We start from the raw sequence: 27,770 nt of genomic DNA on the forward strand, positions 1-27,770 counted from the left end.
TTTGTGATTGTTTTGATCTTGCAAATTACTAAAAAACTGTTCCGAGTGATCACCTTGATCTGTGTCTTTTCAAGGATGACAACACCCCCATCCATATGAAACGGGGGTCACTGAATGGTTTGCTGAATCTCAAAATGTCAGTCAAATCATATGGGAGCTGGAGTCACCAGATTTTAACTCCTGTAACGCTTTCACCTTTTACTTTGAAGGAGTCACACAGATGACCATTCCAGTGATTGTGGTCTGGATTATATTAGTGAAGATAACTCAATCAATGGTGGTTGTAAAGTTTTGATTTGAGATTTTTTTTTTTTTTTTACTGCACAAAGATGCTACACCACACTGAAACCTTTATTACCCATCAACATGTTACAGCCACACATGCTGATAATCCAGCCAACTGTGACCCCTGGTGGAGACCTTTACGTCATATGTATTTTTTCAAAAATAATTCTACAGATTTGTGACTGGATGTTAAAAAGATTGATTTTTGAAGGCGATATATCAACCTTATAACAGACCTTCATGGTAACAAAAACCACATCAGTCTCTTTGCGGAGTGCGTTTAATTTTCTCTCTAAAAACACTACATGTCAGAAATTACAACATTTAAGCCAGACACATTCTGTGAGCCTTATAAAATTAAGCACCGAGTTGCATTTTAAAAATGTGTTTCCTATTAATATGGCAAAGATTAGTTAAAATGCTGAGCTGATAACAAGGCTAGATGGGACTCTAATTGTCCTTAGATAGTGTAATCCAAACCAGTATGTCCTGTCCGCATCAGGAAGCAGCTGTACGTGACAAAGACAAGATTTAGATAGCATTGTCTGATAGAGGTTTGCAAGTGTTTCTTCAATACTATCTCCCTATAGGAATGTAAAAGAGTGGAAAGTTATTATTTTCGATCTCTAGCAGGTATTTGGATCAAACGTGAATCCAGGCTCCTCTGGGATTTCAGGGGCATTGTAGCCTGGTTTTGAGGTGTAGTTTGGGTTTGGCAGCTCACTGTCGAAGCATGACCAGCGGGCTTCTCCAGTGTTCTCACAGCACTCGTACGGGAGGGTCATGGTGGAGTACTCTTCCACACAGAACAGAGACAGGGCGTTTTTCCACTGTAAGAAAGAAGAGTCATGTCACACAGTATCGTCACATTAGCTGGGGGGGGGGGTGCAGCTCACGGCGATTCACTCAGTCAATATTTTCTTTTTATCTTCCATCTGCATAATTATTTTAGAGAACTTTAAAAGTAAAGGTCAAGTAAAATTTAATTTGTATAGCACATTTCAAGATAAAAAATGCTTGAACATAAAGGTTTTAAAGCTTATATTATAACTGAAAATCATCTTGTCATTTTTATTTTTGATCAAATTCATTTACATTGACAAATAAAATGCAATTTGTCTTTATTTTCTGTTGTAGCTGTTGAAGCTGGATGCTTCTAACAATTACGGCCAAAGTTTAAAAGAAGTTGGCGAGGGAGGTTGTTGTACGTTTCTACTCCGGTCAGCAGCTTCACACACCCACTACTGAAGACATCCATTTGTGATGAGCTGCCAGCTTAGAAGAAGGCTGATCTAAAACACAGGTGGGCAATTCATTTTTCTAAGGGGCAAGATTAGAAACTCGCTCTCTTGAGGGTGCCCACATCAATAAGCTGAACTCAGTTCTGTTAAAAATAATTTTATGCTTTATTAGCCTGGCCCCACACAACAGTCCCTGCTTGTTTAAGTCAAAGGAGTAACTGAGAATTAAACTGGAAGTACAGATCGCTGAAGTACCTGAAGCAGCCAAAGCTTTTTCAGGAGTGTAAACCCACTGCAGCTTCCAGATTAGCTTGCATGTCATCTGACCAAGTATTTCTTCAATAGTTTTGAAGTTAGATGAAGTATTTTCATCCTCATGTTGTTGGCACAACCAACTGTCACTCACCAATTTACATAAAAGTGATTGGAAACTGCTGGCTTCAGCAGTGAAGGGGACAAAAATGCAGGTATAAAATGCTTTACTGTGTCGTGTTCTTTAAAATTATACTAATTTGTATGAATTTATAGTTTTGAAAACCAAAGCCTCTTGGACAGTCCATAAATTTTAAGACAATGAAGCTTAAAAAAAAAAAAAAAAAAAGAGTATTATTAATTCCCTACTAACTGTATAAATAGTAAATAATAGCAGAACTCTCCCTAATGATATGCTAAGTGTTTTCAAGTTTACTTCGGTCCCAAACACTCAGAGACTCACCGCTTGTTGGGCGCAGCAGAGGATCTGGCTGCTCTGCTCTAGGTGTCCACTGCAGCACACTCTGAACCACGACTCTAGGCGGTTCATGGCATGTCCACGGCGTCGGAAGTGGCTGGACCCGGATTTGGGGAAGAAACTGGGAGGGTACCTGGGGCGACCTCTACCCTGATGACAAATGGCAGCCAGATTGTGAGTGGTGGGACGGGCAGGGGGGAACGGGACGTTGGGCTCTTTGCGAGAGTTCTTCTTGGTCTCTGAGGAAATCCAACAAGAAGAAATGGAAAGGTTCAAAGCACTACAGTTTGAAGAATGCATAATGTATATATTCTTTAAAAAAAAAAAAAAAAAAAAAAAAAAAAATCTATAAATCTATTTACCTCCCAGATGTGCACCATAAAACAGCACCAGAGCAATTATGCAAAGTCCTGCAAGGCGCCCAGGTGAAGTCATGGCTGGATGGCGGTGTGATGGAAATCGAATACTGAAGAGGCTTCTGTGAATGTATTGAGAGAGGATGCTCAGCCAGCTTATATGGGAGAGCCAGGATTTGTGGGCGTGAAATGCTTGGAAGTGAGCACATTGGGAGGGAGACGATATGAGGGAATGAGGTGGTGTAATAATACTGGAGGCTGCTGAGATAAAAACAAAATGAGTTTGAACTTTAGGGATATCTGCTGATGCGTGCAAGGTCGGGCTACACAGTCGGCATTCACTTAGGATGAAATCAGTCCAAACTTAGACATAATACCATCATTAGCAATAACAGAGTTTTTGGGGGGGGGGGGGGGGGCAGATCCTTTGACCGTCAGACTTTCCTCCAAACATCAGCAATGGCTCTGTTCTATAAATAGAGCAGAACAGCATAAGAGACTGAAGAGGCTTTAAGGAATAGAGTTTGTATTCAAATTACTTACAACTTTTGTCTGCTATGACATGTCAAAAACAGATCAAGTGCTGTGCAGAGTCTTGAGCTACCCCTCATTTCTTTATATTTTGGTAGGAAAATGGGACATGGGTGCAGTGATTTATTGAAAGGTGCAAACATAAGAGAAAATACAGAAATTTGTACAATTTTAGCAAGCAGGAAAGTCAGTACTTGGAACGGACATCTTTATTATTTAATGCAGCCAGGCACAATAGATGAAAGGGGGTACCAAGTCAGGTTTTTAACAAATAAGTTATTATAATAAGTAATTTTAACCAGTGTACAATTTCATGGTAAATACAGTCTTATAAATACGCTGTACTTTTTGGTGCACAGATTAATTTTCTTTTTACACCTTTACTTAATATTTATAATGTTGATGTGCATGACGTATGCTTTATTATTCAGCTGTCCTTTTATTTTACCATAAATGTGACGAGGACTGTTCTCCTTTTACAGCTTAAAGAAAAAAAATATCAATCCAATGAAACTCTGCAGGCTTTATGGAGCCAAGCCTAACCTTTTCCTTCTTTCGTAATCATTGTTCAAACACAACTTCTTGAAAGGAGTGTACAGAAAAGGAGTGTCTCCTTTACCTATGGTTATGCAATTTTTTAAAATTACTCTCACACTGCCAAAAATAACTTGCACATTAGGAAAAATGATTTACTGCCATTTAAATAAACTTGCAGTACAAACAGCCTGCCTTGTTGTCGCCTTATTCTACTATATGTGCAGTTCAACAAAATAACAGTCCTGTGAAAATGATCGGGCACAAACACTGGACTGAAAACGGGTGAAAAAGGAGTTAAACGTCCAATAAAGAACATTTGGATCTTTAGAACCACAACACAAAGAAATGAGGGCTGGCACATCTGTGATCTAACATAACTCTTTACTTTATTATTATTTAGCAGACGTACCCTCCCCTGTGTTTGTGGTATGCCTCCCTCTGTCTCAGACTCTGATTCCTCATCTCATGCGTGTTGTTTAGTTTTCGTACTCATGTCTCCCACAGGTTGTTTTGGAGAAAGAGTCCTGTGTCAGTTGTTTCCTGCCCTCCTCTCCCTGATCAGCCCGGTTTGTATAAATAGTCGTCCAATCTCTGTGTTTGACCTTGTTAGATTGTTTGTTGATGGTCTCCATTGATGCTACTTATGTGCTTTATGTAGACTTATTTAACTTTATCCACCGTATTGTTCTGCATTTGGATCCTCGTCTGTACACCGCACGTCATAACATTTAGCATTAGTTATGGTGTTTTGTTTCATATGGGAAGCAGTGGTCAGATTTAAGAAGTGTGGAATAGATACTGCAACTTTGTGAAGGCAGTTCACTCATTGTTTCCCCCCCCCACACACACACCATAGTTGTAATTTAGTTTCAGTAAACTGTAATAAACAGAGAAGAATGTAAACATATTAAAAATGAGTGCTTAGTTTTTATGTCATCGAGCCACTTTTTAATTAACCATAAAGTAGAAAATGATTTTTCCTCTTATCTTTGCTGACTGGTCAAAGCTTGGGAGTAACGTGGTTTATCAAAAGTTTTTCCAGTTTTTCCAGACTGCACACTGCTTACGGTCAACTCCCCCAAACCTGTTTTCAAATACTGTTATCAGTCCGGGAGAATGCTGAACATGGTTTCCCACTTTTATTTAACTGTCGTGCATTCATTTGTTGTCTGCTGTTGACTGACAGCTAATGGGTGGTGGTTTCTTTCAGCCAAATCAATAAGTGTCTGTCAGCATTTTATTGGTCTGTTCTGTGATCCTTAAACACTCTTAAAAATTAGTGTTTTTATGATTAATTTAGTGGCTTTTTATATAATGTACTGTAAAAGAATTAATGTCATTTTAGTGTTTGTTTGGTACTCATATTTTAAGCTTTTTTGAGAAACTCAAATTCTCTTAATGCTCTTGTCCTATGACAGCTGGGATAGGTTAATAATGCAAATGCCAAACAGCTTATTCTGTAACTGATGCTTGTTTGGTGTCATTTAACCATACACAGCCACAAGATGTCACGATCCTTGGTCGCTTTACCAAGCGTTTTGAGTTTTCATATATTTTGATGGTGCATGTTTAAGTTCATTTAGTTATCTTGAGCTCCAAGGTTGCCCAGTTGTATTAGATTAGAGATATTTAGCTTTCAAAAAGTTAAGATTACCCGATTTCCTGAGTGGTACGCAGTACTTTCCTGCCTCCTGTGTCAGCCTCTGACATCAGGGCACAGTGAGGGCAGTGTTACTAAAGTTCATCACAAATTTACACCCAAAAGACAGACATCAAATTATGTGCTGTGTACAGAGAGAACTACAGAGAGAGCTTGACTTATGCTTCCTGATACAAAAAGTCTGCTCATTACGGTGTAGCATTTTCAGTGGGAGAAACATTTCATCACTCATCCAAGTGACTTCCTCAGTCTCAGCTGAATACAGGTTTCCCCAATGATTGAGCATATATCAAGAAATGCTTCCTGATACTTTTTTTTTTTAAATCATATTTAGAGTCCACAAAAATATTCTGAAGTTGTACTCAGTCATCACCTGATCCGTTTGAGTCAGAAAAATTCAAATTAAAACCCAGAGACTTTGGTGAACGATGCCAGTCTATCACTCTTGCCTCTTACACCACTCATCACCGGGGCAACCAAGAGCAGTGCAACAGCCATTGTTGAGCGCATTTCCAGCACGTGTGCCATGAACAGATGCAAGCAGTGCTTGTTTCAGGTCTTGTGGTGTTATGTCTACATTTTCAAATCTCCCACATGCTCAGCATATCACGTAGACTACTTCACGGACACTCATGGTCAGCTTATTCATTTATTTTTAACCGAAGGATAACTAGAAGAGTCATTGATCGCGAGTTCATCACAGAAACATTTCTGTTTATATTACAGTCTTCTCAGCAATTGCCCTTCCATCTATGTAAGAGCAAGTATGAAGTCAGTTTTAGAGAAGATTAAGGGTATTGTCATATTTTACTCACTCTGGTGTCATCACCCTTATCTACTTTGATCATCCACTGAGCACTGTTGAGTGTTAGAGACAGGATGTTTGTAATTTTAGTGACCTTGTGTAAATGCAAGAAAGCAGTCTGTCACATTGAAGGACATATCCTGGTCAAAAACCAAGATTCCTCAAAGTGTTACTGGAGGCCAACATAATGCTATCCAGATTAAGTGATTAGACGCCATGTTTCTAGGATTTTTAGGACAGTACAATAACCTCTGTTACATGTGAATTTAGAATCAGAAAATTAGAGGCCATCCAGGTCTTTATATCTTTAAGACATTCCTGCAGTTTAACTAATTGTGTGCGTGTTATCTGGTGAGCAGCTGGGTGTCATCTGCATAGAAGTGAAAATGTATACTATCCCTTCTAATGATGCTGCCTAATGGATTGTATAATGTAGACAGAAGTTGTCCCATCACACAACCCTGCGGAACTCCATAATTTATCTTAGTGCGTGAGGACAACTCCGCATTTACATGAGCAAGTTGGAGTTTGATAGATATGTAGATACGATTCAAACCACTGCACTGCAGTACCTATAATTCCTACAGCATATTGCAATCTCTGATCTAATGAACACAGAAATGAGTCATCATAGGTAACCTTTAGTGCTGTTTCCATACTTTTCCTGCCACCCAACAGGTACCCAAATTTCATGCTAAAAAAGATGTTCCACTATTTTTTGGTACCATCCTATACCCAGAGTACAAATACTTTGTTACTGTACTTAAGTACAATTTTCAGGTATCTACTTTACTTGAGTATCTGTACTTTCTACTCTACATTTTTAAAACAGGCTTGTTACTTTCAGTTTAACAGCTTTGGGGAGAGGATGTTTCTATATTTCTAAAAATAGAAACATCCAAAGAGCTCCAAAGAGCTCCTTTTTACTTTCTTACTTTGAGTAAGTTTCAAAGCCTGCAATTTCTTTTACCTTTACATGAGTAAAGTTGAATCAGTACTTCAACTTTTAATAGGATTTTTTAATAGTAGTTTTTATACTTCTACAGAATGTCTGTACTTTTGCCAACTCTCACTAAACCATACTGTTTGGTAAATTTTGTCTCTGCTGTCACTGTCACGGTTCACGAGGCGAGCCGTATGGAATTGTGAAAGGATCCAAGATGCAGCACAACTGAAGTGAGGAAGCTTTGAGGGACCGTGCTTAATACAACAAAGGCGAGGGTGGCGAAAAACAGAACTGGGAGTAACCTAAACTGGGAAAAGCTAAATAAAAACAGACCTGAAACCTTGAGACATGAAACAGAGATGCAGGGAGACGTAGAAAGACACAGGGAAACCACTCTGGACGACGAAGGGGAAAAACGCAGACGGACGAGGTCGCACGCAGACGGACGAGGTCGCACGCAGACGGACGAGGTCGCACGCAGACGGACGAGGTCGCACGCAGACGGACGAGGTCGCGCACACACACACACACACACACACACACACACACACACACCAGGAGTCAGGGAATGGGAAACAGGAGGGGAACACACCTGGGAGACATCACCGCTGACGAGGCAGGAGAAACGTAAACAAAACGCACTGACATCAGACAGGGGCTTTCAAAGTAAAACAGGAACACATAGACGCAAAGACAGACTAAGAAACGTGGACTTGACACAGGAAAACACAGGCAGAAAAGACTAAACACTAAACTGAGGAAGAACAGAACCAAAACCCAAAGAAATAGAAAACCAGAACCAAAATACATCACAATGATAGAAAACACAAAACGCTGGGTCAAAAGACCCAGGATCACAACACTGTCAGACAAACAAAGTTGACATTTCTTTCCATCTCAGTTTAACCAGAAACTCTGGTCAGACTGGAGCTGACAAGGGCAGGTTTAATGAAATATGTGGGCTGCAAACTGTAGCCTTCAAACTAACCTTGGTTCCCGACTATATGAAATACAAGCACAAAAAGGAGATTTGTGTTTAACATTTAACTTATATTTAAATAGCATTGGAGCCTGATTATTGCTACTCAAATGTTGCAGCAGTTTATGCGGGTCGTGATCATGGAAAACCAAATCTTCTCTACCAGTGCCAAACAGTTCCTACAAATGTGAAACCATTTAAGGGAAATAAACAGGCATAAGATGTAATACCAAGAAGAACTGTTACAACAAAAAAAAATAACTAACCAAATGTCTTTTTGTGACACACACACACACACACACACACACACACACACACACACTTAAAGTCATGTCTGTATGACTTAAAAAAAAAAATCCTAAAATTGTTGTCATGGTATTTAAGGTTTCATTTATTGTCAAATTCACATATATGTTAAAATGATGTCAGTAGGTGAGCAGATTTTTTTTTATGCTTGATGCATGAATACAAAAAAAATGTGCACCAGTGCGTTAGACAAAGCCTAAAGGAGCGTGCAAAAACTCCAGTTACTCAGATTACTTCGTCAGAAATATTGCCTGTCTGATGTTTTTGTTACCTTGTATGCAATGGTTTAAAAGCAGCTGTTTAAAATCCTTACCGATGGTGAAGTTCACTCAGTCTGCAAACTGGCCTCCACCCTCTTCTTCAGGTGAGCAGAGCTGAAAAAATAAAAGACATGTTTTCAACATTGGTAAACGGCCTGTATTTATATAGCGCTTTACTAGTCCCTAAGGACCCCAAAGCGCTTTACATATCCAGTCATCCACCCATTCACACATTGTCACAGGAGAAAATTTCACAGAGCAAAACAAACCCCAAATATTTCAGTGTTTTTTTGTTGTTGTTTTTAACGGAGCCCTGTATGGAGCCCCGCAGGGGACATGCGAGAAAAAAAACAAAAAAAAAAACAACTTTTGCGAGATCTTGCAAAAGTCAGTCTTAATTTTTTTTTTCCCTGCCATGTCCCCTGCGGGGCTCTATTTTTTAACTAGAACTTTAAATGTAAAAATATTTAAATTTAAAGTTTGATTTTTTTTCTTTATATAATTTAAGTAGATCTAACAGACTCCTAAGTCCGTATGTGGTCTCTCTCTTCTTGTCACAGTGCCACAGCCGTGCCTGTCTTTGATATCTCCACTACACATACTTACTAAGAAAATGCAAAAAAAAAAAAAAAAAAAACTTACTTTTCCATCTTGTATTGTTATAAAAAAAAAAAATCAACAAATTGCCTTGACAATGGCATATATCCAAATCCTTTTTACCTACGCTTTTCAATTCAGTGAGATTCAGGATGCTTAAATTTCTAAAGTTCACAAATTGGCCAGTCATCTTCCAGGTAGCTTTTCTGGCTTCTCCCAGTGCAAACACAACGACACACAAGTCATTTTATTTGAATCCATCCATCTATTTTCTGGAGTTGACTGTAACAGGACTGGGATGGGCTCCAGCTTATGGGTTTGGCCTGTGACATAAAGTTAGCTTAAAATATTTCACAACAAAAGGATTGAAAAACATGTGAAAGTTCATAAGGACAAACTAAAAGATGTTAAAAGATCATTCAAATTCAAAATCAAATTCAAATTTTATTTGTCACGTACACAGTACGATATGCAGTGAAATGCTTAGACAACTGCTCGTTACAATACAAATGTCATATAAGAGGATAAAAAAAACAAACAAAAAAAAACTGCAGAGCCTCGCTTTCCCTTTTTGCCCCCTTATATGGATGTGAGTAGCTTTGTGGCAGCAGTTTTGCATTGTTACGGTCACATATTGTATGTAATATGTAATTAATGACCCTGTGATCTTTGGTCTACAACCACAAGAGTAATGAGAGGGTGCAAGCTATGTGCACAGCTCTTTGTGACTGCCTTACTGCTGCTTAGTTATTTTCGAAAGGATCCGGAGGAGCATTTACTGCTCTCACATTGTGATGTAGTGCTGTTGTACTGTAACACCATTATGAAAAACAAAGAATTAAGCTCTTGTCTTATATGTAGGAAAACCATGCCACAGGTAAAAGTAAATGCTCTAATCACAAGTAGCTTCTTATACTACAGCTACTGTTCGCTATATTTAGCGATGCTTTTTCTTCTGGATCTGGTGTCCACATTTCCGTTTTGCTTGGCCATAAGGAGAAAAACAAAAAACGCTTTACACTGCTAGATACCACATTGGTAAATGGTCTGTATTTGTATAGTGCTTTACTTGGTCCTAGGACCCCAAAGTGCTTTACACTATACACATTCACACACTGGTGATGGCAAGCTACAGTGTAGCCACAGCCGCCCTGGGGTGCACTGACAGAGGCGAGGCTGCCAGACGCTGGTGCCACCGGGCCCTCTGACCCATTGTATGGTGAATACTTTCTGTGCTACCAGTTTGATTATTACACAAGCTGTTAGCAGAGATGGGCAGTAACGCGTTACTGTAATCAGATTACTTTTTTCAAGTAACGAGTAAAGTAAGGGATTACTATTGCAAAAACGGTAATTAGATTACCGTTACTTTCCCGCAGGAACGCTGCGTTACTAAAACCGTGATTTTTTGCGAGAATGTCTCATGACAGTGACGTAAGCAAGTGCGAAGTTGGTGACAACAGCTGTGTGCAGATCAACAATGGATAATATATGGAGTGCGGGAGAGAATGTGAGCATGCAGCGTTTAAAGTGTAGAAGTACTGACCTTAGTTTAATTCCATAAAAAGGTGACAAAAACATTAGTGTCCGTTGTGCGTGGGAAGAAAACTTTTTACAGCGGAAAAAACAAAACAAAAAAACCCTAAACTTCCAAGCAAGCACCAAGTGCGCTATGACCTAATGGGAAATTCACAGAGAAACTCACGGATTCTTCCACTGACCGCTGCAGCACATCTGCACCAGGGTAAACCTCCGCCTATCCTACTCCTGCTTTACAGGTGAAAATAGAGCAAAAAGACCACTAGTCTTTGACTTTATTTATTTTCTGCTGTGTTTTACTTGCATCTATTTGAAAGAGTGAGTGTTAACACACACAAAAAAAAATTTATGTGCTGGAATGTGCAGAAAATAGGTTTAAATATTAAACAAATTTCTTCCAGTCAGAGAATGTTGCATGTAATTAAATTTTTTGCATAAAGTTAAAAGATTAAAACTAATAAAACAAGTTTTAAAAAGAGACTTTTCCATTTGATTACATTTTGTATGATGGATTATGCAGAAAAAGTAGAATTGGGCTGAAAGATCTATCGCTTTATCACCTATTCAGGTTGTAAACCGTGTTTTTAAAAATTAAGTAAGTAACTTAGTAACTAAGTAATTAATTACTTTTGAAAATAAGTAATCAGTAAAGTAACTGGATTACTTTTTTGGGGAAGTAATCAGTAATTAGTTACTGATTACTTTTGTTCAAGTAACTTTACCAACACTGGCTGTTAGACAGCCAAACAAAACAAGACAATCAGACGCATACAAAGCAGGCCTTTCTGTCTTTCCACCTCCCTAAAACCTGAAATACCAGTCCAACTGGAGCTGACAGTAGGAGAGTGACCCAGATCGAATTTGAGCCGTTCACACGGTCATACCATGATCGGATATGGATCGCATAGGGTGGGTTAAAAAAAAAAAAAAAAAAAAAAATCGGATTTGATTCGCTTTCGCCTGTAGTGTGAACGTAGCCTATATGAAAAAAATATGTGGCCACTTTGCAAACCATATATGCTTGAAGTTAAGCTTAGATCCAAACCAGGAAGACGGGATGATCCATGACTAAGTGAATTACACATAGCATGCTAAAAGTACATACAAAAAAAACTCCAGTTCCTGAGATTCAAATAAAATGACATGTCTGACATTTTCCTGTCTCTTCTGTAGTAGTTTAACAGCAGCTGTTTAAACTCCTCACAAGAAAAGTTGAGCTTTGATTCATCAGCACACTGGCCCCCACCCTCTTTATCGCTCAGATCAGAGCAAACGAGGAAGTGAAAATTAATACCATAAGTTCTTTCCGCCGTGAAGTAGCAGCTTGCGCTTTCTGTGCAGTGGTCTCCATTCAGGCAAAGTTTGTGTGGCAGGTTAGAGAGCAGAAGAGAACTGGAACTAAAGTTTAATATACTGGCTAAAAATAAGGTAAGAAGCGATAATAGGAAATGAAATGCCTTTTAATTGCACTGCTAATGTCTCAAGCGTGACTATAGAAACCTGTCCTTCCCCAGAAGCAGCATCAATGCAGACTAATTGGATTGTGATTATTTTATCCGTCTTGTTGACCATGGGACTGCTGATGGTGGTCCAGAGCCAGTATCAATTGAAGCGCATTCTGGACAGCAAGATTGAAACAATGGAAGTGGCGTTAGAGAAATCTTCTGATGATTATCAAAGTAAGGACCTCTTCAAAACCGCTGTGGAAAAACTGCTGGCTCAGGGCCAGAAACATGTGGACGATATGGAAGCTGCACTCAATAAACTCAGTTCAGAAACGGAGCAGAAGAAAGCAGAAAACGATGCATGCCAAGAAAAAATGGTAACAAGTCTTCCTGGTTTTTTTTTCTGGTTTTATATTATGCAAACACTAAACGTCAATAGAGACATCTCTTGAAGGAAAAAAATGTCCATCCCGGTTTTCCCTCCAAGGCACGAGCGATAAGCAGAGTTCTGTCCTTTCCTTCTAAGATTCCTAATTATTTAAAGTAACACTCAGGTATGCCATTCAGCGTGTTAGTACGAGCTCGGGAGCAGCTTGGGAGAACAAGAAAACAGAGACTGCTTTAGGTTGCCTTCCCAATCGACTCAAAGGTTTATTTAGTACATAACAGCTTATATAGAGGAAAAAAAAGGTTCGTGTGTCAGCTTTCCCAGTTCAAACCGGTACAGACCAAATAAGGAAACGTCTTCCTGCCTTGTGAGCAAAGAAGTATCCTGTGTGTAGTTTATCAGTTCAGCTACAATTTATGATCATCCCAGCAAAATACACTCCTAGACATAGAATACAGAGTTCTTTCATTAGTGAATTCTGAAACAAACCACCTGGCCTTTAACGAGCCTTTTTCTAAGAGATAAAGAAAAAGGGAGGATGGGAGTAAGGAAGTGGTCTCTCTCTGTGGTATTTTCGACCTTGGGGTACCAGCTTGTGAGTCTTACACATTAATTCTTGGGTCACAGAGAAAGAAAAACAACTAGTAGATGGGCCTTATTGAGTAACAGTTTTCCTGTATAAAACAATATCCTGTAAATGCTAACCGTGGTATCAAAATATCACAACATCTCTTATCAGCGCCAACGTTACTGCCTGCATAGGGAAACGCTACTTCCCCTTTGTGCTACCTCATATTTGTGCCGAACTAAATCTGAGAGGGGAAACAATTTTCATTTACTTTACATATGCTTAAGATTGAACCGCTTGTTTTCTACTCACCCTGTAATTAAAATCCTGAAATTTCCAGATATTTCAAATTATCCACCGTTTAAAAAAAAAACAAAAAAACAAAAAAAAAACATCTGGCCAGACTTTTTTGTTCATCCATTTACACCTGATTTCAGCACATTTTGATTTCAATACGAGCTTTTCACTTAAGATTGAGTAGTTTTAGAGTATTACAAGTTTTTTTTTAATGCGTAACATAAATCCAGCCCAACCTTAAAAACATTTCTGCAACATTTCCACAGAAAAACGCACAAGAAGAGCTGGAAAGTATCCAAAAGACACAAAGTGAAACTAAAGGTGAGGCACGCTTATCACACAGGTAATTCGCGCCCTGTTGCCCCCATGTGGTCAAACACTAGCAAAACTCTTGAGGTCCAGCATGTTAATCTCTTTCTCTCTTATCCAGCTTCCTTGGATGCAGAGGTTGAGGCCTGGACTCAGGAGATTAACACTCTAAAAGAAACACTGGTACAACACAGTCCAATATGTGCGTATGTGAAGAGGAGCGAGTTATCTGAGTATGACCACATTTTTCTGTTCTTCTAGTTCCAAAACATACAAAACCTTTGCAAAAAGTAGGAGTTATAAGCGCTGGATTAATTATGATGCATCTATGTCTTTCAGCAACGTATGTGGCATAAACCTCAACAAGGATACAGCTTAGCCGAATAAGACCAAAGAGAATAAAGTTAATGAATAAAAATAATAAAATAATAATAAAATCAACTTATTAAAAAATGTGTAGTTCCTTTCTTCCTTGTTCTTTACAGAGATGATGTACCCTTCTTCTCATATGGTCTTTGTCTACCCCTTCATCTGCTTTTATAGTTGATGTACAGAGTTTTCCTTCTGTGTGTTTCCATATAAGTAGCTCAGCATGTGGTCGCAGGCGTGGGACTGCCTGGATGCAGGCGTAGGACTAATGTAAAGAAACTCCAGAGGAAAGCAGTGAAGTGTGTGAAACTGATAGTTACGGGTAAATGGCTGTTTAATGAGTCACTTATTTTATCGGGGAAGAACTTGTTTGTAAAATATAATTTTAGTTACTAATAAATTGAGGGAATTAGGTTTTACGGAAGAGGATTAGGGCCACTGGGGGGAAGAATTCTGAGAAAAAAAGTCAGAATTCTGAGATAATATGAGCACTGCGTAAAAGCAGTGAAGTGTGTGGAAAACCTAGCCGGGTTTACCATGACTTCAGCAGCTGCTGGTGTTACCTCTGACACCGGTTGACCACGAATGAGTAATTCATTAAGTTTCGGTTTCTGCTGCCCCGCGCAACACGACCTGCAGCAGCCGCATCACCGCTCCGGGACTCGCCTCAGAGGAGGGGAGGGCGGTGGAGGAGAGCGGAGAGAGGTGAGCGGAGTGGACTCAGTTATTACAACAAGCCGATTACTGAAGGCTACTGAGCCTTCTCTGTCAATATGCGTCTGTCCTCTCTCGGTCAGACGGGAGGAGGACACAGCAGCCCACAGCCGGACTTTCCTTTTTCCCTTTTTCACATGAAAAAACTTTTAAGGGAACTTTTTTAATGGATCTACTCCACGAGAACGCACGTGAAGAAAGCCTGGATGTTTTATTTGATAAGATCTGATTTATTCTGTAAGATGTGTGTGTGTGTGGCACTCTGCGGAGCAAACGGTGACCTCCAGGTACTTAAAAGGTTGGGGTTTTCTTTGTTTGTTTGTTTTAGCGGCTGCATTATAAAAAATTTTTTTTTTTAATATAATAGCGAAAGCTGTTCATAATTTGATCTTTACGCATTTAATTTATGTAAAGGAGGTTAAATTTGGAAGCCAAATGAAATGCTTTGCGCACCAAACTTTATTAGTAAGTGAACTCCAAGAAGCCAAGTGAGGGGGGGGGGAAGTAAAGCCCCTCTCTGCCTCGCTCACCTGCACGTGCAAAGTGTAAAAAATGAACAGCCCCTCCAGGAGTTTAGACGGACAGAAAGGTGACGGCTCAGGCACCAAACCGGAGACGCCCAGGTACCGCAGCTGGAGCAGTCTCCGCTTCTCCAAATGGAGAAATGCGTCCCAGAGGGCAACCCCGCCTGCCACCCCTTCCCCGAAGACAGACAAGAGGAGCGACGTGAGCAACACGCTCTTCTCTCTGGTCAAGACTCACAATGACGACTACACGGCGGATCCGGATGGCCTCCTGGAGACCAATGGAGAGGGCGAAGGAGACAGCGCTAGCCAGTCTCAGGACCAGGCCACCTACTTCCAAAAGCAGTTTGGCTCCATGCTGCAGCCCGGGGTCAACAAGTTCTCCCTGCGCATGTTCGGCAGTCACAAAGGTGTTGCTGCTGAGCAGGAGAGGGTTAAAAGCTTTGGAGTGTGGATCATACACCCCTACAGTGACTTCAGGTAATTAGTAGAAAGCCCTTAAACTAATTTGCTCTCATTTTATTGCAATTTGTGTAACTTAACGCATTATAACCGTAAAAATTGGACAGAAATCTGACCAGTGACATTTTTCATTTCAAGGTGCTTCCAGTCGCTCAATATTGTTTAGAGTTCCCTTGAAAGCATTTACCCTTTATCCCACTAAGCACCCTGTGATTGAGGACTCACATCCAGTTTTTCAAGGACAGACTGCAGGATAGCAGCTGATGTCATGGTTCCCAGCACATGATAAGGCGATGAAGGGATTTGATTAGTGATACAGTATATAGGACAAGATCATCTGGATTAATGATATCATTCCCGTGTGACTCCTTTTTTTAACCCCAGGAGGAGAGAGAAGTGCATTCATCAATACTCATGACTTAACCAATCTGACTGAAAATCATCCAAATAGTTTCCTAATCTAGTTTGGCCTCACTTTGGAGGGGGGGGGGATCTGTCCAATAATTCAACTTTCAGGGTTAAACAACGACTCAGGAGTGATGCCCAAGCAATCTGTCGGTGAGGTCACTAATAGCCCAGCGAATTTAAAGAATTTTTAACATCAGGCCGATGCCAGACAGAGGGGATAAACCCATGCATGGGGATTATTACCCATAAGAATCCGTATAATTCCAATCTTACTCTATTATGCAATAATACACAGGCAGCTGAGGGAGGGATTAGCACAGGCCTGCTCTTCTTAAACCTTATGCTCCCACTTCCTCTTAAAAATGAATGAATTGGGACAGTAGAGTTTTGGTCAGATTTCCTGTTTAGAGTTTAAGGTTACACAGCTGGTTGGTGCCTTTCTCTGTAAAATCTGCTTGTCCTCAATATTTCTCTGGATTTTTTTCTAGTGCTTCGTCCTCCTTGTTCCAAAGATGTCCATGTTTAGCTAATTATCAATTCTACATTGATTGTAATCTGCATGCGAGTGGTTTGTCTGTATCTCTTTGTTGGAGCTGTGATTAGACTTATAGTGACACTTCCGGGTGTATCCCACCTCTAACCCAATGTCCCTTGGGATAGTCCCCAGCTCCACTATGACCCTGAAAGGTGGAATTAGTTGTACTCTGGGTAAAAGTGACTGATTACCATAAGACCAACATCCCCAATCTTTGTGTGTGTGTGTACACATGTACACACACACACACACACACACACACACACACACACACACACACACACACAGCTTGTAGTCCGAATGCTGCTGACTTATGTTTGGATAAACTTTTGTTGCATGCAGTTAAAAGATCTGTATGGAGAAAAGAGTAATTTCATTTCCAAAAATTATAAACTGTATACAAAAGATGGACATGGCCACAGTGACATCACTGATTGGTTTAAACTCTGCAGGCCTGAAGCCTCCACACTAGCGCTTTACTTTATTCAAATTCAACCTGAAATCCTATCAGAATACACTCATGTTCCTGTCCTGCGCTCACTGCTATTAAAGCTTGTCTAAAGGTTTTAGATACAGCAGATTTTATTCTGCTCCTCTCTCCCTCTCACTCAGACTCGATCTATAATGTCAACAGCTATAATGCCTTCCAGATTGGTGGCGTTAATAGCAGCAAGCAGCCACTAATCTACTGCAACATGAGAAATAATGGTAAGCACTCATGTAAAGCAGAGAGTGGACAGAGGTCACGGACACGAGTGAAGAACACATCAATCACTTCTGTGTCTCTGCTCAGTTTTGTCACGGGTTCACGTTGCAATCACTGAAGGGTGACTGTAATCAAAATTGGTCTGCGTCAAGTTCTCTTTCTCTGCCTTTGTAATCAAAGAGTCACTGAGAGCGAGAGACCCAGTGTGATTGACAGCTGATGGAAACAATCTGTAAGAAAATCCAAACCATGTCTTCCGACAGTGTACGAGACATTTGAGAGCTATAGGGAAATGGGACATGTATGACTTGAAGGAGACAGTGTATTTGTACAGCACGTGCAATCAAGATATCCAATCTGGATCTGGAACAATGAATGCAAGCTCTAACGCACACAGGTTGGACCGTTACCGGATCACATGGGGAGATTGATCAGCTTGGACCTGGATTTCAGCTGGGTATAAATGCTGTGCACACATGATCACATCCTTAAGAGAAACTTTACCCAGCAGGTTAAAAAGTCAATCTCCTCTCGATAGCATAAGCTGCCAGGGAACAGGAACAAGCAGCATTAGTAGCTAGCAACTCCATTATCGTGCTGTTCGACAACCATACTTCATGGGGCCAATTTGCTGACACTCTTTGACCCCTTGCCACCTCTCTTTCTGGCACTGTTAGCAACTTAGGTGTTCTCTTTGACAGCTCCTTTAAGTTTGACAAACAATCCTCTGTAGTTAAATCTAGTTTCTACCAATTGCGTCAAATCTCCAAGGCCAAGCACTACATACCGCACAGGGACCTTGAGAAACGAATCCATGCTTTTGTGACCTCTAGATTAGACTACTAATTCCCTTTACTTTGGTCTCCACTCCACCCTTCTTCATAGATTGCAGGTTGTCCAGAATGCTGCGGCACGCCTTCTGACCAGAACCGCAAGGTTTGCCTCCATCATGATCTAAGATCATCAGGACAAATATTCTTAGGCTACGTTCACACTGCACACGAAAGCACATCAAATCCGACTTTTTTGACCCTATGCGACCCATATCCAATCATGGTATGACAGTGTGAGCAGCACAAATCCGATATTTTCAAATCCGACCTGGGTCACTTTCGTATGTGGTACTGAATCCGATACATATCTGATGTTTTAGAAAGACTGCTGTTTGAACGGTCATGTCGCATTAAAGCCGTCTTTTACATCACTGACACAAGACAGACGCCAATTATCAGCTCCGGAGAAGCGCCCGAGAAGACACTGAACGCTTCCTGGCCATCCAGTGAAACTGTTGGGAAGACAACGTTGGAGAAACGGGAATATTTTATTTGTACTGTATAATCTGCAGATTCTGACAGAAATCTGCAACTATCCTTTGAAGCACTGCTCCTCTCTAAAACAGCAATAAGGATCATTATTAGGCCATATTTAAATAACAAAATAACTTTATAACTTTATAACTTAAAGCAAAATTGGGAAACGTAAAGTCCCAATCAAGTCTTTATATTAAGGGCCATCAGTCAAACAATACTGTTTGCTCTGGGTCTAAACAGAGCGCGTTGTGTGTGACGTCTTCTTTAGCACATGCGGGCCGCTTTGAGGCTTCACACTAGAGCGTGTTTGCTGTCACATTTTATATGTAGTGTGAACAAGCAGACAAAAAAGAAAACCACTCAGATTTGATCAAAAAATTGGAATTGAGCATTAACACCTGCAGCGTGAACGTAGCCTTAGTGCAGCCTAGATCCCGGCTAAAGGCCAGAGGTGACCGTGCTTTTGCCCTGGCAGCCCCGAGCCTCTGGGAAAATCTTCCCTCTGACTCCATCTATTCATTTAAATCTCAGTTAAAAACGTACCTGTTTGACCGAGCGTTTTCAGTTAGTTAGTGCACTTCCCCCTATATTTTACCCTTATGTTACTTATCTTCCTACTAATGTCCCACTGCATAAATACCCCCACCTTATATTTATGTGTTGCAGCTCCTCCAACCTATGGCCGCGGCAGGCTAAACATGAGGACACAGATGACGCGCAACAATATACGCATAAAATACGCTTCTGTACCATTTGCTCCTTTTATTCCACATGCAGCTGTCCAATATACAAATCAGCACATGGGATTAACTATTAAAAAAAATGCACAGACTGCACAAACAAATAACTGCACTAATTACAATGCCAACTTACAACTTGGCCTATGACATCAATTAGTGCACAAATATACATAAACCATCAAGTTACAGTCAAATACATGAAAATAATTCAAGCTGCGTTCAACAGAAAGTTTTGCCTCATGCTCACCCTACCTTTCTGCTCATCAACATCAGGTGCAGTGAACAGGTGAGTGCAACCACATTTATCATCTACCACACCCATGAGACACGCCCCACACCCGTGCACCAATACAGCGAGTCCATTTAAACCAACCCACTTAATCAAAAAAGGAACAACTCATATGGCTCCTACATTATGAATACCCTGTAATTGTATCTTCTAAACCATGCTATAATGTTTTACTTCTTATTCTGTCTGTACCTTTGGGGGGTTTGTTATAGCCTTTTATCTTTTATCTTATGTTTTAACCTTGTTGTGAAGCACTTTGGTGTACCTTTGGTTTTAAATGTGCTATATAAATAAAGTTGTACTGTATTGTATTGTACAGAAAGTGACTTAAAAACAAAAAGCTCGATTACGTGATATCTTTGCTACTAGGTGTCCAGTCTGCATACTCTGTGTATGATGGCATTAAAGTGGTATTGGGCAGGTGGGGGCACCCTAATGTGCATCAGAGCGTGGGGCAAAAACAATCATTTAGAAATAAGATTTTTTTTTTTTTAATTGTATTGTGAGCTCCAGTAGATTTGTTTTCTTTGCATACTGGCTGTGATCCGCAAACATGTGTTGCTGCTGCTCTAAAGTTTACTACTCTTTGTGGATTTAACTAAATTTAGCAAGATATAAGCAGACGGATCAGCTTAAAAAAACATCTGCTACCCTCAATGTAACGCAACACTGACTATTAATCAACCAGAGCCGTAAACTTCACCACAGTACGGTAAGCTCTCAGTCCTCTATACCTTTAGCTTGTACAATTTGGTGATATTTGCTAAGCTGTTTAAAACATTTAAAATCACCTGCCAGTTATAAATGTTACTCTGTTTATGCTCACACTTCTTCTGTAGTGCCAGCCAGAGCCATCAGCTAAATGCTAAAGTTCCACAGCAACAGCTTTATGGACATCTGCATGATGAACGAATCACAGGAAAGGATTCTGATGAGAGTGTAAAGGGGCCATGGGATGTTATTATTTTTCTTAAAATTGTAATAGTAATTCCAAACTGTCATCAGTAAGCAACACAAAAAGAGCACTCTTGGCAGTATTACGTCAAAGCTAACAGATTTTCTTACTCTTTAATTGAAGATGCTGGAGGGTGTTCCTAAATTTTCTGATGCACTTAGAAGAGCAAACGGAAACCTTACGGTTCATATGTTAGTACCAGGTATACATGTGACTGCCCTCATTAAAAATGTTGCAGATGTGCCACACAACCATCAAATTCATTTGAGATTGCTAACATATATTTGTATTTGCTATAAAAAGCCATATAAATATATAAAACTCATGAAAAACTCAAAAACAGCAGTGGATCACATGATTCACTTCACATCTTTGGTGTTCACAGTCAGCTCTCTTCTCTTGACAACACATGCAATTTTGTGTTTGTTGTGATATGGCCGCACTGACATACAGTACAGAAATAACTACGTGCACGCAGCAGTCAAGTTGTGATTAACACATAGATTTTCAGTTTTAATTCAAAAGGGTTCATTAAAATACTTGAAGTATATTTGAATAACCACCTTGTCATTTTGTTTTTTTACAGTTTGGCCCAGAATGAGCAGATGTGTTTGCAGTAAATCTGTAAATCATCTGTAAATCTGGAAACGGTCAAAGTACGAATAGGTCCATTTGAAGTTTGTGTAAAGGTTGTGATCCTAAACCGAGCTCTGCACTCATCCTCTTCTCTCCAGGTTTTACTGGGACATCGTAATGCTCCTGTTGATGATGAGCAATCTTGTCATTTTGCCCTGGGGTATCACCTTCTTCGAAGACCAGAACACCATGCCCTGGATCACCTTCAACGTCTTGTCAGACACACTCTTCCTCATGGATCTGGTTTTCAACTTCCGTACGGGCATTTTGGGAGAGGACAGCCACATCATCCTGGACCCCAAAGAGATCCGCATTCATTACCTCCGCACTTGGTTCCTGGTGGATTTCATCTCCTCCATCCCTGTCGACTACATCTTTCTCATCGTCGACCTCGAATCCCGACACGAGTCATCAGACGTGTACCGTACCGCTCGTGCACTTCGCATTGTGCGTTTCACAAAGATCCTCAGTCTGCTGCGTCTTCTCCGTCTGTCTCGCCTCATCCGATACATCCACCAATGGGAGGAGGTAATGCAAAGGCAGGGAAGCGGGCACGTGCTTAGAACAAAAGAAACAGAAATATTGTAATTTGATCGTCTCTGTGACTTTCTTTCTGACAGATTTTCCACATGACTTATGATCTGGCCAGTGCTGTGGTGCGTATAGTCAACTTGATTGGAATGATGTTGCTGTTGTGTCACTGGGATGGCTGCCTGACATTTATGGTACCTATGCTGCAAGACTTTCCTTCAGACTGCTGGGTATCCAAAAACAATATGGTGGTGAGTAGATGAAGAAAAGAAAGTAAAATTACATATTTAAAGTAGTATGTGAGTATATAGCTACAATTCAGTGTTAGTTGGCATTTTTTTGAAGGAGGCAAAGTAATTTTACTCAGTGGCATACAAACCACAACACAACAAACCAAACCACAAACTTGGCAAAGCCACACCTCCGTCTATGGTCATGACATGCCAACTCACAGTGACATCGTCCACAAAAATCAAAATTGAAATGAGATACTGTTCTCACATTTGGAGATCATCTTAACTGAAACCAGGACCACGCGTCAAACACTGCACCTGCACATACATACTGTGCAAAAGTCATGAGCCACCCCAGCATGGTATGCAGTCAAATCCAGTCTGACACTGGACTTGAAAGATGCATCTGGCCCTTCAGTTAATCTACTGTTCACCGAAGCCTCATCAAAAATGGTCTCAGTGGAAGGGTGGCTGTCAAGATGCCATTCATAAAGAAAGGAAACAGAGAGAAGAGGCTGAGGTACGCCAAATTACACAAGAACTGGACTGAAAATCAAAAGCAACAGGTCTGATGGAGTGATGAATCCAAATTTGAAATGTTACTTCAAATTGTCATCAATATATATTAAGAATGACAGCATCATCATCATCCATTATAAATGTCCATTATTATAAAATGTCCATTATTAAATGTCCATTATAGAGGACATGATGATCCCAAACACATTACCAGTCCAGTAAAAGCACACCTGAATTAAAAAACACCCACGGAACACTATCAGTCACGGATGGGCTTCCCCGGAGCTCGGGACTCAACATCATCGAAGCGGTATGGGATCAGCTTGACAGAGAACAGAACAAAAGGCAGCCAACATCCAAGGAAGATCTTCGAGTGTCCTTCTAGAAGAAATATTCCTGAAGACTCCTTAAACACTACATGTAATTAAACTTGTTTCCAACTGTTTTGCCGTGTTTTAGTCTTAACTTCTGGTTAGGTTTAACAGAGGTATGTGTGTCTCTGGTGTTTTCTCATTTAACACAGTATTCTTTACAAGATACAAAATCTTTACTTGGATGTGAAACGGCTGACAACTGTCTGTATTTTCCCAAAGTTGCAGGCTCATAGATGACCTCATTTCATGCTCTGTCTCACCTCGCCTCATTGTTAACTACCTTTTTCAGAACTCTACATGGCACATCCAGTACTCCTACGCTCTGTTTATGGCCATGAGTCACATGCTGTGCATAGGATATGGTGCTCACCCTCCAGAGGGCATGACCGATGTTTGGCTCACCATGGTCAGCATGGTAGTCGGGGCCACGTGCTACGCCATGTTCCTCGGCCATGCCGCTAACCTGGTCCAGTCCTTGGACGCCTCGCATCGGCAGTATCAAGAGAAGGTAATCATGCACATTTGTGACCTGCAGCTTCAGTTGCTTTGTGGACAATATGTTCCAGGAACCTCACGTGGATGCTAATGTGATTCGGGCTTTGAGCTTTAATATCCCAGCCATGTTTCATATCACAGACTGGCTTACTTGCTCGTACTTTATTCGTACAAACTGTGCCAAATGCCTAGAGAATATGTGTATTATCTAATGGATTTTGCAGCCTTACCATGACCCATTCCAGGGGATTTTCACAAGATAAAGCAGAACAGATGATGGACAAATGGCGGCACCTTTGTTTTGGATAACTGTCTGCCAATGCCCATTACAAATGAGTTTGTAATCCACTTAAAACGGGAGAAACAGCCTGCAAAACAAATGGAATGAATATGTAATTATTGTTCTTGGGGATAATTCGCAAAACACATGCTAGAACATGTGACTAATTGTGTGTTTTCTGTTGTTTCCAGTATAAACAAGTGGAGCAGTACATGTCATTTCATAAACTGCCAGCAGACTTAAGACAGAGGATCCACGATTACTATGAGCAGCGATTCCAAGGCAAGATGTTTGATGAGGACAACATCCTCGGAGAGCTCAGTGACCCACTCAAGGAGGTGTGTGACTTTACCTGCTGTTTCTTGCTTCCTCTCTCCAGTTTTTTATTAAGTGTTGAATAAGTTCGTCTTTTATGTTAAAAAGGGTCCATGAAAATTTCTTTAAATGTGCCTTTATCTAAGCGACAGTTCAAAACCTAAATATATTTTGTTTATAATGAAATTGGAAAACATCTGATCAGCTGTTCGATATGCTAAGAGCTAGTTAACAATGCTTTTATTCCTGTTTATAGACTAACTGACATATTTTTTTCCACAATAATATGCTATATATCACAATATGGTAAAACATAGACTATTTGATTTGTATGTTGATCTGTAAGCTTCTTCCTCTTGTTTTGGCTTTTGTCTCAGTAGATCATCTGCCTCCATTTCACTCTATCCCAGCATCCTCCTCCTCTGTCACACCAGCCTTCTGCATACCCTCCTTGACTATGTCCATAAATCTTTTATGTCGTCTTCCTCTTTTGCTCCCACCTGGCAGCTTCATCTTTAACATCATGACCAAAATCCTCCTGAGAACTGAGGAAATTTTTTTAATGATTTCCTGCCTCTTTGGAGCTAAAAGAAGCCATCCAAACACATGAGATACCGATGGAAAGCCCAGGATGTCCTCTATTTAGCATTTAGGGTCTTAGTAAGGTAGCTCAAATAAGTCAAAAGATATAGACCATAAACAAATGTCCATTATAGAGGACATAAATTAATAGCCTGGTTCTCATGAGGATATATTCACTATCCCTCCAATCGCCTCCAATCTTTTTGCCAGTTCTACAGTCTCCACATTGTACATCACTCATCCACCTTCACTATCTCTACTCCTTACATATTCACCTTTCCGCCTGCCTCTCTCTCATTCACACACGTATTCTGTCTCACTTCTATTGTCCTTCATTCCTCTTCTCTCCAGAGCATACCCCCACCTCTCTATGCCCCCACCTCTCTATGCTCTCACTTCTCTCAGTGTTATCTGCGAACATCATAGTCCATAGAGACTCCTGTCTGACCTCATCTGTTAATCTGTCCATCACAACTGCAAACAAGAAGGGGCTCAGAACTGATCCCTGATGTAATCCCACCTTGAACCCATCTGTCACTCCTGCTGCATACCTCACCACTGATAGACAGTAAACAATGGTTTTGATACTTGGGTGATGAGTTTACTTTATTTCATAAGAAAAAAAAGAGCTTCACATTCTCAGTTTCAAGCTGAAGAGTTGCTGTCTGAAAACACTGAAAACTTTACAAATGTTTTAAATCTACCAAATCTTTCATAAATGTGACTGTAGTTAAAACCTGGCAGAGATATTTTATGACAACTTCTTGTAGCGTACATTTTCTCCCCCTCACGCAGGAGATTGTCAGCTATAACTGTCGTGGACTCGTAGCCAATATGCCACTGTTTGCCAACACTGACCCTCATTTTGTGACGGTGATCCTGACCAAGCTGCGTTTCGAAGTCTTCCAGCCGGGAGATTTTATTATACGAGAGGGAACGCTGGGTCGGAAAATGTACTTTATCCAGCACGGCACCGTCACCATCATCCCACGTGGTAGTAAGGAGATTAAGCTCAGCGATGGAGCATATTTTGGGGGTAAATCGTGCTTTCTTTTTCCTGTGACTGTATTGCCAAACTTTTTCCATTTTTAGTCTTTATGATAATATAATCAGGTGGTATTTCTTCATATTTATGGTCCAGACATGCAGGTGGTATAGATCCTCTCATTTAACAAGTGGGATGAACTACATATTTAAAATTATGTCTTCCTTGTTTCAGAGATTTGCTTGCTGACACAGGGACGACGCACAGCCAGCGTGAAGGCTGAGACCTACTGCCGTCTTTACTCGTTGAGCGCGGACAGTTTCAACGAGGTCCTGGAGGAGCATCCTCTGATGAGGAGGGCGTTTGAGAGTGTGGCCGTGAACCGACTGGACCGCGTTGCGCGCCGACCGAGTTATCAGCCAGTCCCAGATGAATGACTTCCTCAGCACCATGAGAAAAACATTCCAGCCAGACTCATCGAGCACATTTGTCACATTTAAACTGCACATGACAAAGATATCTTCTATTGAAGCACGCTGATGGACAATCAGATAGCAAGACCTACTTAAACTTTTTAGTACAGCATTACTGCGATGATGTGACAATAGTCTACCTTTAGTGGTTTTATTTTATTATTTGAACTTGAATCAGCTGTAATATGTGCTCATGTTTGTGTTAGAGCTTTGTATACTCTTCGTGTAAAATGACCTGTATAATTTTGAAACTGTATGGACATCAGCGATGATCTTTTGTTTCTCCCGTTCTGATGATATTACATTTTGATTTACATGAGCTTTTTTATTCATGTATTGATGTATTGATTTATTTTTTTACCAACAGTCTGTCTAGATTGGTCTCTTTCCAGCTGTAAATACCTCTTTTAAAGCACATTTTAGTGGCCTGTAGTAGCCACTTTGATTATCTATCAGATCATCCGTCCAGGATATTGACAGCCTGCAGGAGCAGCAGCTGGTGTTACATCATTCAGCTTTCTGTAGCTCTATTTTACATGATCCTTCTCATCTGTAGGTTGCCTGATGTGAAGATTTAATGCTGATGTTCACAGAAGATCAGTTGCAGTTATGTAATATCTCCAGCTGTACACAGACAGGTTTCACAGAGCTCATATAAAGAATAATTTATACCCAGTATTATTTGTTTCCATACTATTTTTGTTTCATTTTTTTCTGGAATATTGTTTATTTATAATGTAAAACTAATGAATGAGAATAAACTCTCTATAGGTTAACTAGTATGTAACCGTCAGACGATGCTGTTGTATAATATAAGTTCTATTTTTGTAAATATATCAGCTGAACTTTCTCAGTTTTTTTTTTTACTTCACTTTTTTAGTGGGGTTACATACAGGGTCTACATGCAGCATTTTTCACAGCAGAAACCACAGCTGTATCTACACATTAACAATGTAGTTATTAGAAGTTTATTTCTCTTCTGTTTTTGCTTCAAAGAAAGATTTTACAAATTTAAATTGACTGAACGCTGATTTAGATTTAGATTAATACTGTGTACTTTTCTCAGATGCATTTGAAACAACATGATTTTGAAAATTTTCATCTGATGCACACAAAACGGTCATTTTTTGAATTTACAAGTTTAACTGAAATGTCTTTATTTTTTCTTATTTTTCTGATTATTACCTTTATATTGATGATGTCATGTGTATACCAATGTCTGTAACCTTGAAGCATAAATATCAAATATGTATTTTTTCCTATGCACTGTGTTATTTGTGCTTATGTATAAAGAATGTGCAGACACGTTGATCAAAGAAATACTGTTTTACTTAAGAAAACATTTTTGAAGCTCTTTTCCGCAGCTTTGCCAAGAAAATTAAGTCACAGGTCCAGAATGTATCTTATTGTGACTTATCATAATATTCACTCACTATTTCATAAATCTGAGAAGGATTCTTAAAGGTATGCCTTTTATCCTCAGAATACTCTCTGCTCCTTATTTCTGTTCTCTTTCCCTCTCACCCTCCAACCAGTTACAGCAGATGGCTACCCTT

General features: G+C 40.1%; 3 protein-coding genes across 5 annotated transcripts in view; 1 reads left to right on the forward strand and 2 right to left on the reverse strand.

Annotated features, from left to right (window-relative positions):
• The window catches only part of efna3a (ephrin-A3a), a 400,882-nt gene that overhangs the window by 170,734 nt on the left and 202,378 nt on the right, over positions 1-27,770 (reverse strand). The gene's annotated exons all lie outside the window — the stretch shown is intronic.
• ecm1a (extracellular matrix protein 1a) lies at positions 548-19,880 on the reverse strand. The gene is made up of 5 exons (XM_026157380.1): positions 19,800-19,880; positions 8,690-8,750; positions 2,619-2,734; positions 2,242-2,495; positions 548-1,115 (listed from the first exon to the last, which is right to left on the reverse strand). The coding sequence occupies exons 3-5, from the start codon at positions 2,689-2,691 to the stop codon at positions 912-914; spliced, it is 531 nt and encodes a 176-aa protein (XP_026013165.1). The 5' UTR covers positions 2,692-2,734; positions 8,690-8,750; positions 19,800-19,880; the 3' UTR covers positions 548-911.
• Positions 14,855-27,525, forward strand: hcn3 (hyperpolarization activated cyclic nucleotide-gated potassium channel 3). The gene is made up of 7 exons (XM_026157325.1): positions 14,855-15,866; positions 21,526-21,955; positions 22,048-22,209; positions 23,374-23,592; positions 24,051-24,197; positions 25,552-25,792; positions 25,976-27,525. Exons 1-7 carry the CDS (start codon positions 15,415-15,417, stop codon positions 26,176-26,178), a joined length of 1,854 nt encoding a protein of 617 aa, XP_026013110.1. The 5' UTR covers positions 14,855-15,414; the 3' UTR covers positions 26,179-27,525.

The sequence above is a fragment of the Astatotilapia calliptera genome, chromosome 22, assembly GCF_900246225.1.
Source record: "Astatotilapia calliptera chromosome 22, fAstCal1.2, whole genome shotgun sequence".
NCBI lineage: Eukaryota > Metazoa > Chordata > Actinopteri > Cichliformes > Cichlidae > Astatotilapia > Astatotilapia calliptera.

Excerpts from the sequence above, each read along its gene's own strand:
- ecm1a (XM_026157380.1), bottom strand. The coding sequence starts at position 2,691 with ATGACTTCACCTGGGCGCCTTGCAGGACTTTGCATAATTGCTCTGGTG. Across the intron at positions 2,496-2,618 it reads TTATGGTGCACATCTGGGAG|AGACCAAGAAGAACTCTCGC; the intron begins GTAAATAGATTT and ends GGATTTCCTCAG. Across the intron at positions 1,116-2,241 it reads TCTGCTGCGCCCAACAAGCG|TGGAAAAACGCCCTGTCTCT; the intron begins GTGAGTCTCTGA and ends TCTTTCTTACAG.
- hcn3 (XM_026157325.1), top strand. The coding sequence starts at position 15,415 with ATGAACAGCCCCTCCAGGAGTTTAGACGGACAGAAAGGTGACGGCTCA. Across the intron at positions 15,867-21,525 it reads CACCCCTACAGTGACTTCAG|GTTTTACTGGGACATCGTAA; the intron begins GTAATTAGTAGA and ends TCTTCTCTCCAG. Across the intron at positions 25,793-25,975 it reads CGATGGAGCATATTTTGGGG|AGATTTGCTTGCTGACACAG; the intron begins GTAAATCGTGCT and ends TCCTTGTTTCAG.